At 44.6% G+C, this 12,875-nt stretch overlaps 1 protein-coding gene across 1 annotated transcript; it reads right to left on the bottom strand.

The window, feature by feature from the left end:
* LOC125719361 (T-cell differentiation antigen CD6-like) lies at positions 1–12,136 on the bottom strand. The gene is made up of 14 exons (XM_048994057.1): positions 11,690–12,136; positions 7,809–7,886; positions 6,685–6,960; positions 6,281–6,595; positions 5,556–5,867; positions 5,171–5,236; positions 4,186–4,326; positions 3,952–4,068; positions 3,699–3,818; positions 3,187–3,261; positions 2,958–3,017; positions 2,811–2,864; positions 2,528–2,614; positions 1–1,798 (listed from the first exon to the last, which is right to left on the bottom strand). The coding sequence occupies exons 1-14, from the start codon at positions 11,739–11,741 to the stop codon at positions 1,713–1,715; spliced, it is 1,839 nt and encodes a 612-aa protein (XP_048850014.1). The 5' UTR covers positions 11,742–12,136; the 3' UTR covers positions 1–1,712.
* Between the last annotated feature and the right edge of the window lie 739 nt (positions 12,137–12,875).

Raw genomic sequence — 12,875 nt, 5'->3', positions numbered from 1 at the left:
AGTAGGAACAGTTGTAGTAGCTAGTAAATATTAATTAGCTTTATGGAGAACTGGAGGGATAGTCTCCAGAAATTGCCTCCCAGCTTTCAGAAAAAAGGTTTCAGTCCTGGAAAGGTTTTGTTCTCCAAATTACAAACAACATTGATGCACGTCCAAGGGTGTCCGCTTCTGTACCGTAAAACGTACATTTGACCCTTGAGGGTACAGCACAGTCACAAGTAATTGTACCCTCAAAGGTTACAAACTGGTACTTTTATCCTGACAGCGTGGAGCAGCTCAGTTATCATGTCGTAGGTCTCACCTGAAGCACATGACATTCAGGCCACACCCTCTGATGTGTGTGACATCAGCTACCGGCTTCCCCTTGCCGCACGGCTTCACTGAGGCGTAGCGTGCTTGCTGGAATACGATGTCAGTGGGATCCCACCCCTGCGGCCACTCAGCTGACGGTAGGTGTCGCTGTATGCCGTCAAGACGGAGAGGAACTCCAGCAGTCCACTTAACAATCCAATTCAACACTGGGAACTTCTGCAACCTCTTGGTCTCTGCTATGGACACTTATGAAGGCACGTTGGGGGCCCTTGAGAGTGCTGTATACTAAGAAAACCAGTCAATTTCTTTGTATATATACATATATAATGCCATATGAACTATATGTTCTTCTGGTGCCATTGGAACTTCCACTATGAATCAATAGGTCTTAAAAGTAAGAAAAAACTAATATTGCATAAAAGTTTTTTACTAATTGTTATCGGTATATAAGCACTGATGTGTCTCAATTGCACCTTTTGTTCACAGTATTAACAGCCAGCAATAGAAGAAAAGTGTCTTTTTTGTGATCAAATTTTTATTGAAAGACAATGGAAGAAGAACATGAACAAGCAGTAACACAGAACATTTAACATTTGACCCTGAGCATTTGTAAGTCTCATTAACACCTCAGTATACCAGTGGTATTGAAAGCGCTGGCTTGGTGCACTAGAGAAAGGCTAAAAAAAATCATTAAACCAAAAGCTCTAAATACTCAAAAAAGACCAACCAGCTTCCCCCTGTGTCACATCTGCTGAACAACCGCAAATCAGCCAGGAAGCGTTCTGTAGCTGCAATTACTATCGACAGCAGTGCATTTTGTTTCATGCATTATATCTCGATTTCCTGCCCGCTGTTAACGCTTGGCATGTTACATTTTTCGTAACTGTGCAGGCAGCTATGGCAGCTGCTAGGTTTCTCCACAGCCTTTTATTTGGTGTTTTCTACAAACCTTCGCCCAAATTTGGAGTATAAATGAGCTCAGCCGTCATCTCAGGCCAACATGACAGACTCCCCTAACCTCAAAGTCATATTCACAAGTATATCTTCACGGTGGACCTTTCAACATGTCCGTCCTCCGGAATCATGGCAATAAGGGTCAGTGTGCAAACGAACATCATAATAACTCTCAGACTGTGTCCCTCGGTAAAGTTGAGCACCTTTACATATATAAGAAAACTGTGCTGAACATCACTGAATCTGGAAGAATCCCTGGGGGGAAAAAGGCATTCAAGCTGATAATATAACCCCAATTTGCACCTTTTTTCATAGTACATTCTGAAGAATAAGCATTTCATACATCTGTCAGATGTGTAATGAGTTGTGAGGCACATCACGGAAATGCTTGAATGAGAACAACTGTCACCAGGTGGTGCTGGGGGGAGGGGCAGGTGCAGTTCCTCTCAGTGCCAGTAGTTGGCGATATCGTCATAATCACTCCCACCGGGTGTGCTTCCATAGTGTTCTTCAGAATGCAAGCTGGACTCTCCTACAGGTGAAAGCAGTGATATAAATGCAAATGGAAGGAAAAACACCCTTTAAAAAATATGCATAACTCATAGTGATGGGATAGAAGCTTTGAAACCCAGAGTGGGAGGAATTAATGTAAAGAATCACCAGCTATGCTGCCAGTCACTGCACAGGTTATGCTGACAGCTACTGCTCACTGGATTCCCTAACAGGTTAAAACAGGCTGTGTTTGACAGCACATGGCAGCCCTAACCACTGCCAGTTTAAAAGTCCTCATTTTTCACATCACTAGTTGCCGTCCAGTTGTCATGAGTCCAGCTGTATGGCCCTTGGACCATAAGATACAAGAAATGATGAGTGTCTAGGAACAGTAAATGTGTGAACTTTCTGCAGGTAGGGGGGTTTTCCTCCAGAACAAATCATGAACTCAAAAGCAAAGTGTTACTTCCGTCCCAGATCTGCAGTGCAAACTGTCTGTGATCGTGCAGCGTTTGTTCAATGCAGGTGAAATCTACTTCAAATGCAACGTCTACCCTGAGTGGGGATAAGCCTATAAGAGAGAAGGCTTTAGGCTCTTCCTCTCACTTATAACTTTCTGTTTAAATAAAACTTTTTATTTCAAGTTCAAACTTTTTGCTAATTTTAAGCTGCAGTACGAAGTTGCACTGGACAATGTCACATTAGTATGGTGATTCCCGTGAGAGCACATGTATCCAGCTGGAAGAGAAAGGTGTAGGAGAGCTGTTACCTTTGAGCCCCAGGCTGCTGTAGCCATTTTGGCTAACTGCACTTTGCTCCGGGACGGTATCCACCAGCAGTGGACAGCTGATGTTGTCTGTAGTAGAAATGAGGGACGCTAACAAGCAGCACTACCAACCACAAATCGTGTGTCGATTCAGTAGATAAAGAAACTTGTTAGCAAACAACTAAAGTATTGGTTGCCATGAACAACTGCCCTGTCGATATATTTGAAAGTGATATGGAACTCTTGGTTTCGTGGTAATTTTAGCTGAGCAGTTTTCTGTTCCTACCTGTGTTCACATAGCATTCCCCGGAAGAAGTGCTGGATGAATCAAATGAGTCCTCTGCAAGAGAGAGGCACATGTCCCGTTACATTCCAGTCACCTTCTTTTTCTCTGGCTAGCTGAAATAGCTGCGATATCGAAGAAGTTCCTCACCACTTGGGGTGACAGTCTGGTCAACAGCTTGGGGGTAGCTTTCTTCTGTCATTACAGGTGCTTTGGGTTTGGGAGATTTCGAAAGAAAATACCATATTAAGCGTTTAGAAACATACTGAGTGAATAGCTATCAGATCTCAGCTGCCGATGAGATTCTTTATATCTGACAATAGAGCTCTCCTGTCTTTTTTACTGTTTTTCCCATCCTCTTCAAAAGAGGCAGTCTCACCTATTTCTGGAAGAGAGTGCAGGGCAGAAGTCTTCATGGTGGGATTGCTGCTGTTTTCTTTATTGCGAAGGGAGTCTGAAAGGCAGAAATTGAAGATGTGTTCGCTGTGACATAGTTCACATTTTTGCTCCCTCCCAAGTCTGTACCGGCCCACAGACGGTCCAAGTTTTTGCTCCCTCCCAGCTCCCTGCCAAACAGTCCACATATTTGCTCCCTCCCAAGTCTGTACCGGCCCATAGACGGTCCAAGTTTTTGCTCCCTCCCAGCTCCCTGCCAAACAGTCCACATATTTGCTCCCTCCCAAGTCTGTACCGGCCCACAGACGGTCCAAGTTTTTGCTCCCTCCCAGCTCCCTGCCAAACAGTCCACATATTTGCTCCCTCCCGGCCCACAGACAGTCCGTGTTTCTGGACAGTCTGCGGGTCCCCGAGGACCCGGATTTGGAAACACTGCTGTAACGCCACATATAGCACTATTAAACTATGAGATGTGGGAAGTAGATCAGATCCTACTCTGGAAGGTGGACAAGGTGGAAAGAACCGCCTGGCCGCTGGGGTCCTGGTACTCATAGTCTGGCTCCAGGGAGGAATCTATGCTGGTTTGGTGGAGCACAGTCCTGCAGACAAGTGGAGCTGAAAATGACAGCGATAAATGCATTTAAATGGAGCAGCGTGTTCAGCTGTTCATATGTTTTATTTCACAGGGCTCAGAGAGCCTTTGAGGTTGTAAACTGTGTTACGCAGGATGGGGGTTCAGGCCACAGACCGTCATATGCAGAGGGGTCACTGGCTATCCTGGGGAGGTCCAGGGTCTCCCTGTACTCATTGGGCTGAGCGTTGACTTGTGCCTGGGGCTTGAAAATCCCCTGCTGAACCGCATAAGCTGTGGAGATGAAGGAAGGAGGAATTCTCAAGGTAAAGTCATGGCCATAGGTGGATATTTAGGGAATGAAGCAGAAGCACCAGTAGATAACATCTTGGTTTTTCACGCAGCACTTACTGTATCTCCCCCGACACCAGCAGCACACCACCATGTTGACCAGGAGCACCAGCAGCAGAACCAGCGACAGGGCCAAGCAGCCCCACAGTGGCGGAGACAGGGCGAGGAACAGCCCACCTGGCTCCGGTGTCGACGTCGGACCTGAGAGGGGTTGAAGCGAAAAGAGGAGGCCACTCAGAGTGTGTGGGAGGTCAGGCTGATTATCATTAATGATAATTAAAACAAAGAAAACATTTACGTAGAGTCAAAAATAAAAATCTACAATTACACGAAAAAACTGAACTTACTTCAGACACTGAAGTTTAAATAAAAGCAAACATCAAATGCTTTCCGTTACCAGTTTTAACGAAATGCTGTTTCGTTAATGACAGCATTAGCACGTCATGTGCCCTGTGTATTCATATACATGTAGGATTCTACTAAGATAGTCTACAGCTTTCAGTCTATCCAAAAAAATAAAAGATCAAAACTTAAACTGAAACTAAAGTATATAAAAACTAAATAGAAATCTACAGTATATTGCCAAAAGTATTGGGAGAACCCTGACCCAACCCAATAGAACACCTTTGGGATGAATTAGAGCGGAGACTGCGAGCCAGGCCTTCTCATCCAAAGTCAGTACCTGACCTCACAAATGCTCTCCTGGAAGAATGGTCAAAAATTCCCATAAACACCCTCCTAAACCTTGTGGACAGCCTTCCCAGGAGAGCTGAAGCTGTTATAGCTGCAAAGGGTGGGCCAACTCCATATTAAAGCCTATGTATGAAGAATGGGATGTCATTAAAGTTCATGTGTGTGTAAAGGCAGGTGTCTCAATACTTTTGGCAATATAGTATATATTTACAGTATAATAAAAACGAAAAAACACACTGCAAACTAAATAAAACCAAAATGAAAATGAAAAACAAAACAAACATAAAAACATCAAAAAATTAAAACTAAACAAAAATGCTGAAATCCACACTATAGCAGCATCGGAGCGTACCTGCGCTCCAGGACAGAGGAGTGAAGATCGTCGTTGGTGTTGCATTAGAGAAAAGGCCGAGGGACTCTGCAAGGCGGAGCAAATCTCATCAGGTTACAATTTCTTATTGAATTACAATTAATTAATGACTAGTTTATTAGATTCTGCTGCATCAAATCAGACAGTTGCAAAGCCTCTTATGCCGTCACTGCTTGATTCATTATGGTACAGTAGTATTAACGTGATGCAGTATATTCACCAAAGCAGTTGGGAAGTAACTTACTATCGTCAAAGTGACACTAAGGCCCAGCTGGAGGTTAAGGATATGAACAGCTCATGTACACACAGAAGGGAAAAGGGAACATTAAGAAGCAGACTGAGAAAGAAATGGGGTTAAGACTCGCACCGTTACAGATAAGCATGGCCGCTTTGGATGTTTGGCAGAGATGGGGGCTGTTGATGATCTCTCTGCACTGCCACAGATGCTTGTAGTGGCTTTTGCAGACCAAAAACCAGCGCATGTCCTTGCTGGATGGGAGGAGGCGGTCGAATGCCGTGAATTGAACGGGCGATCCGCAGCCCAGCATTGAGCACACCATGCTGGCCTCCTGCTTCGCCCAGCTGTTGTCGCATACCGTGCCCCAGCTGCCGTTGCGGTGCATCTCCACCCTGCCAGAGCAGCGGTCCAGGCCACCCGTGAGTCGCACATCTCTCATCTCTGCAGTTTACAGAGGGATGGAGCCATGAAACGAATTCCAGCGTGAACTTTTTCAAACATGATCATTATTTACTGCTAAGCTGCACGCATTTGCATCTGTACTCCCAGCAGTGTAGATGGGACACGGTGTGACAGGACCTTCTCCCAGCAAGGGCTCGAGGCAGAGACACCAGAGACACGATGCCAGTATCTCACAGGACAAACATACTGAGAGACCCCAACTCAGCTACACCAGCTGTGGTATGAAACTGGGGCACCAGAAGGAAACCCACACAAGCAGCTCAGATGTAATATCTAAGATGAAAAGAACTTTCATTTTCTTCAAAATATTTTCTGTTACATGGATGTAACAAAAGTGCTACCCATAATGCATCAGTGCAAATTACCCATAATGCATCAGCGCAAGAACATACCTGAGCACACCACCCCGGCGTCCTCCTTGTGGCCACAGTCCTGGCTGCGGTGTGAGGCCAGGCACTTCCACAGATTTTTCTCGGTACCGGTGCAGTTGATGTCATCGAGGTGGATGGGCCCACTTCCCGGCTTGAAGAGGCCATCCTGGCCTGTCACTTTCAGTGCGTAGCCACAGCCCAGCTGTGCACACGCAACGTGCCCAGCCTGCAGGTCCCAGCCGTCGTCACACACCGTGCCCCACTGCCCAGCGCTCTGCAGCTCCACCCTCCCGGTACAGCGGTCCTTGCCATCCACCAGCCGGACCAGCTGGTGCTCTGAGTGGTCAGAGTTCATCATGTGACACGTCTCTCCGGCTTGGAACCAGATGCGTTATATATTTCTTTTGCATAAAATTACATCTCACCACAGATGATTTCTGTGGCTCTGGTGCTGTTTCTCCACTCGTCCAGGGTGCAGTTCCACTGGCCGTCCACTGCGTAGGTGCAGTTTGTCAGCAGGCTGCTGCCACGGGGGACTGCGCTTTCGCTCACGTTGATCATTCGTCCGCAGCCCAGATCTGAGCAGATTTGCTCTGCTGCCGTCTCCCTGGACGCCAGGGGAAGTGCGACGACAAGCCGCCGCTCACCGTGATAGGTTCCCAGAGTTCCAGAACATTCCCTGGACAGCCAGTAAAGTGTGGCTGTGGAGAGGATGGAACACAGAAGATGTGGAGAAGAAAATAAGGCATCGATCACAATTCCCTTTTATTCATTGACATTGCATCTCGGGTACCAATCGAAGGGTTGATAAACAAAATGGAATGAATACATGGCTAAACAGCCCCTTGGGGTAGTGAGGAAAAGTCAGGGCAGCAGGGCAGTGAAGCCGGCACATTGGCGGACAGCTTTATGTGATGGTGGGGGCAAGTTTTCACTCCCTAAGCTCATGCAGGCGTGCGGTTTAAGCAGCGAGGGTGGTGGAGGCTTTGTCTCTCTGCTTTGACGCACTGCACAAGTTGGAGAAGAACAGCAGCAGCATTTGGGGTGTAGCCACATCCTGTATGACGCTTTCTCAGCAGAAATGTCTCTGTTACTGTTACTGACAAAGGAGGCCTGAGACAAAAGCCAGTATTCAGGATACAGCGCTTCTGCATTCCCAGGGCTGGGGACGCGTGTCGTGAGGAAGAAGAGGAATATAAATTTGCAGTAATACAGCTTCCGATTTATTGCTATGATCCTGAAATTCAACTGATAGCAGAGACCGTCCAGTGTTCTTTCAACATACCTCACACCTTGGTGGTACAAATGAGCAGCTAATAGATGAAATAAACAAATGTAATAGACTGGAATAAAACCAATGATTTTCATTACAGACAACAATATATTTCCTTCTACGGCGTAACTGACTGTTCACTCGTTCTTCCGTTATGTCAGATGCTCAGCCTTGATGAGGTCTGTAAGAGCACCTCATGAATGCCGCTCACACTTACTACCTTTCGCGGAGTTTGCTGGTCACTCGGGTCAGGAGCGTGGAAAAGTATTAACTCACTGTGATTGATATGGAGCTCTTGCTTCTGCTGGGGCAGGGAATCATTCTGCCAGGCGGAGGTGGACCCGTTTCGAGAAGCTGAAAAGAAAGAAATGAAACGCATTTAGCATTTAATACTCTCTGCTTTTTGAGAGCTCTTTTTCCACTGAGTCAACCCCTGGTATCGGGATGTCAGTTTTCAGCATCAGCTACTGTTGAATACCAGCATCACAGAACTTTTTATTTGAAAAAAAAAAAAAAAAAAGAAATTATCCGGTTAATAAATATTACTGCTTTAGTCAGAAAGGCAGAAATGTATGTGATAATAATCTATGGTAAATGTTTCACAGAGGGACCATAGAGAGCATTCTCTGTGGCTGCATCACAGCCTGGTATGGTAATTGCGGACCGCAAGATCCTACAGAGGATTGTGAGGACAGCCCAGAAGATGATTGGGGTCTCTCTCCCCTCTATTACGGACATCTACACCACACGCAGCATCCGCAAAGCCACCAGCATTGTGGATGACCCCACACACCCCTCACACACACTCTTCTCCCTCCTCTCGTCTGGCAAAAGGTTCCGTAGCATACGGGCCTCCACTGCCAGAACGGGGACCAGCTTCTTCCCTCAGGCCACCAGACTCCTCAACCGGAACTGAACACAATCCCCCCCCACACACACATCTGTACATCTGTATATACTATTTATTGTTATTTATTGCCTTTCAACTCTTTACTCTTATCTACCACAGCATTTTTGCACATAATAACCCTCACTGCTACCATACAATAACTCAAATACTGTATCCAGATTGTTACCACTGTTAATTTGCACTGTATGTTGTCTCGTCTTATCAATCTGTACTGTTATGCTGTCCTTTCTGCACTTATGATGCTGCTCTGTCTTTGTCCTGCTCTGTTGCACCATGGTCCTGGAGGAACGGTATCTCATTTCACTATATACTGTGTGTATGGTTGAAATGACAATAAAAACCTACTTGATTTGACAAGACTAAACTAGGATTCATTTTAAATGAAGTTTCCTGTAAAAGAAGGATTTTGAAGCTGGTAGGACACTGAAGCTTTTGCTTTATGGAGATGCCTGACTGTGCATTTAATTGTTTAATAAGATGATTCGCTAACAGGAATTCGGCAAGATAGCCACACATCCATTCATTTCTATGGGCAAAACCCTAATCCCAGCCCTAACCTTAACCATAAGTAACCAAATAAAAAAATAGTCCCCACAAGGTCAAAATAACAGGTTTTTATCACATTGTGGGGACACTCACAGACACAGATACATACAGACTAGAAGCAGGAAGGAAGGAAGAAGCCCTTCATATATCCATCCATCCATTTTCCAAACCGCTTATCCTACTGGGTCGCGGGGGGTCCGGAGCCTATCCCGGAAGCAATGGGTACAAGGCAGGGAACAACCCAGGATGGGAGGCCAGCCCATCGCAGGGCACATTCACACACCATTCACTCACACAAGCACTCCTACAGGTGTTTTTTTGAAACAAAAAATTGTGCTGTGGTCTCTTAATTTTTTCCGTGAAAGCGTGTGTGTGTATCTGTATAAAATGAATGTGTTTATGTGTATAAATGGTGACTAAAAGTTATAATGACATTTGTCATGAGAAAGATATTAGGGCATAAGTCATGGAAAGCAGAAGGGTGTTCATCTTTTCCTGCGATGGAGTTACTGACCAGCAGCATGTCTGAGAGCCCTGAAATGTATATGCCTGTCTTTCAGATGTGACATATTTCAGAATTCTTCATCTTTTTATTTGTTTATTTGAAATATCTGTCTAAGTGAGTCTTACTGGAACAGTATGAGTCATGGAGGAACCCCCTGTGTAAGGACCTACCCACACAGTGAATTCTCCACCTCAGCTTGTCTATAAGACTGTTGAAGATTGCTTAAGCAAAATTTATAATGCATACAGCAGTGTTTCCCAACCTTTTTTGAATTGTGTACCCCCTGAGAGATTTTCTCATACCACAAGTACCCCCTTTGTCAAATGTGTTGATGATTCAATAGTTTATGTCTTTTTTTGCTCTTTTCATTGATAAAAGCTGGGTTTGTTATTCATTAAGCAACACATCCCAGATAGATTTTCTTTCTATACCAGGGCACAGCTAATGGAATGGCTGATAATATTTACCCATCATCAGGGAAATTAAATATAAAAATTTTTTCCACGTACCCCCTGTAATGTGCTCGCGTACCACTAGGGGTACGCGTACCCCCGGTTGGGAATCACTGGCATACAGTATTGTGTAAAAGTGTATTATGTATGTCTTAGGCAAAGAAAAATGTCTTTAAAGTTAGTGTAAAGCTAGGGTATCTGTTATATTATTTTAGCTTGGCCATTTCAAAACCTCTCCAAAATTCAGCAGATATTTACAGTAACCAAACAACTTGTTCACTAGATCACTAACATAACATTTTTGATTCATTTAACAAATACATGGAATGCTTTGTTAACCCATCCAGAGAGGTTACAGAACCGCAGTGGTTCTTCTAGACATCTAAAAAGATGTCGGAACAGAAGAAATTCTTGTTCCTTTTATGGTTTTGCTCTTCATTTTCATGTATTATGTTAAGTTGAAGAGCACATTTCCTAATGTCATTCAGTCCCCGAGATACACTTTCAAAAAAATTTCCAGTGACTTGGTGAATTCCTTGAAATGTAATAAATGTTCTTCATTGGATTACACAAGAACAGAGTAAGTTTTGGTTCCCATTCTGTGACATATGATGAGGAAGCCTGACTTCCTCATTGGTGATCGCATCTGAAACACAGCAGAAAATGGACCGAGTTCTGGAAATTTGCTCTTCCATTGTGTGTTTTTTTTTTCTTTTCCAAATATACTCTCTCTTCCCAGATAAATAGCTGTAAACATTTTGTTTTGATTTTTGCTCTGTACTGTATGTCAGTAGTCCCACACTGACTTACTTTATCTATGGGGTGGGATAAGGTGAGAATTGTAACAGACAGCTTCATATCAGACCAACAGCCCTCCTGCTGTAGAAAGAGCTGTAAGCGAAACACTCGACGCCGGCCGTTTGGGCGCGATTCACCTTATCGACGATGGAAGCAAAAACCTTCTAAAAATGGCATCTCAGACGCTTCCCTTCCTCACGTGGATCTTCTAGAACCCCAGCTAAAGACATGTCGACACGCTTTACACACGCTAGTGTTTGACTGCAACCGTAATCACTGCTGGACAAATGGTGACGGAAAGCTCCTTTGGAGGCTGGAAGTGCTGATTTTCTGAAGTAGACAGGGCTGCAATGTGAACATAACAAGTGGTCCAGTACGCAGAAGTTCGCCGCTAATGGTGCCCTTGTTATATCCATGCTCAGTATCAATCAGATTAATGTATAAACTGAAATAAAATGTTAATTTCTAATATAACATTATATTATATTATATGAAATGGCAGAACCATGTTTTTATCTCACCAGGTATATATAATAATTAGCTAATTATCCTGTGTAACTTGATTTTTATGCTAATATTCTTTTCTTTATACAAATGCATCATATAATTTTAAATAATGTGCTTCAACAAAAAACAGCAGGTACTTTGCAGTTAATAAATAAATTCATGTATTGTACCACAATCGATGCGGAATATATAATTATTTTAAATGATTTGCCATTATTAACCCTTTTCAAAGAGTACAGATTAACTGTAGCGCAGAACGTAAACTGAGACACTGTAAAAATCGTGAATGTCAACCTCATACGTCTCCTCTGGGTGTGAGAGGCTTAAAGATCAGGGATGGAGGGAGTCCGTCTATGTGACCGAGGACACGAACGCAGCGACGGTTTGGGGGGGGCCTGGCCCTACCCACAGGGAGAAGGCAGTCAGTCACAAACTTTACCTTGACAGAGAGCCAGCGTCTGGAAAAGCGAGAGAAGCGTGAGCAGATCCATGGTGGTGCTGAAAGGCAGAAGCCGCAGCTGGTGAAGGAGGTGCTGTCTCTGTGCTCCTCATCGGAAGAACTGCAGCCTCCTAACGGCCCTTGTGATCCTCTGGCTGCTCGCCAGAAGGGGTGGTTTCCCCTCCTGTTCAGTGGTTCACCCACCACACTTTATATTTTTTTTCTTCATCACGTGACGACGTGAGTCTCGTATTTTTTTCTCACCTGCTGTTTGCTCCCTGTCATCGGCGCCCTGCTTTTAAGAGGCTTTTAACGTGCTGGGTCACACCTGTAAACACACTAGAGCAACTGCCTTGTCTGAACGTGAGACCTTGTACTCCAGAACTCTTAAGCAACAGAGTTGCACGCTGACTCCTGATTTTTAACATCCTAAGTGTTATAAAACTGTGCCATGACTAATATGCTGGGATCTGTAGGCTATGCTGTGCCCTCGCTCTACGTGGGTGAGAATCTGGTGTCGAGCGTGCAGAGGACAGCACACATCCCTCAGAGGTTCAGCCACACCTGCCACCTAGGGGCTCAGGTTGAAATTGCACCTTACTCCAGGGCAGGCCTAAGCGGAGAGCTGTAGCCAGAACTGTGAGCCCCGGCTGAACGCATTGTGATTAATGGTTGTAGGGATTAAAATTAAGACGGGTTTTTATATCAAGGGGGAACATCCAGCAAGAACATAATGCGCAGACAAACATAGATATAACTCCAAAGAGACAAAATGCAAAGAAAGTACATGTAGTTGCAAAGAGATTTATAAAGTAACCATTACACAAATAACATGTCCTGTAAAAGAATTTTGTGAGACTAAAAATAAAAAAAAAATTTAAATAAATGTTTAAACACTGGATGTTAACTGTAAAGCGATCAGGCGCCTCCTGATAGGTCACGGCTGGGGAGTGACAAGTCGGCAGGCTCTGCGGGGTCTGACGGTAGGAATCAGGAATGATCTTCAGTAGCGTTTTCAAGCGCACTATGGTGGAATGAGCTGTTAGGTAAATTTGCTCCGGAATAGCGCTCCCTGGAGCAGATGGACAGAGTTGTTCATCATATTGTTCGATTTTGCCAACATGCTCTTCTCTGTTACCGCCTCCAGTGGGACCAGGGTCGGTATCGTGATGGAGCTGGCCTTCCC

This window comes from Brienomyrus brachyistius, chromosome 23 (genome assembly GCF_023856365.1).
Source record: "Brienomyrus brachyistius isolate T26 chromosome 23, BBRACH_0.4, whole genome shotgun sequence".
Classification (NCBI taxonomy): domain Eukaryota; kingdom Metazoa; phylum Chordata; class Actinopteri; order Osteoglossiformes; family Mormyridae; genus Brienomyrus; species Brienomyrus brachyistius.
This window is presented reverse-complemented; position numbering and strand designations above follow the sequence as displayed.

Excerpts from the sequence above, each read along its gene's own strand:
- LOC125719361 (XM_048994057.1), bottom strand. The coding sequence starts at position 11,741 with ATGGATCTGCTCACGCTTCTCTCGCTTTTCCAGACGCTGGCTCTCTGT. Across the intron at positions 5,868-6,280 it reads CGCCGGGGTGGTGTGCTCAG|AGATGAGAGATGTGCGACTC; the intron begins GTATGTTCTTGC and ends TGTAAACTGCAG. Across the intron at positions 2,865-2,957 it reads CCAGACTGTCACCCCAAGTG|AGGACTCATTTGATTCATCC; the intron begins GTGAGGAACTTC and ends TCTCTCTTGCAG.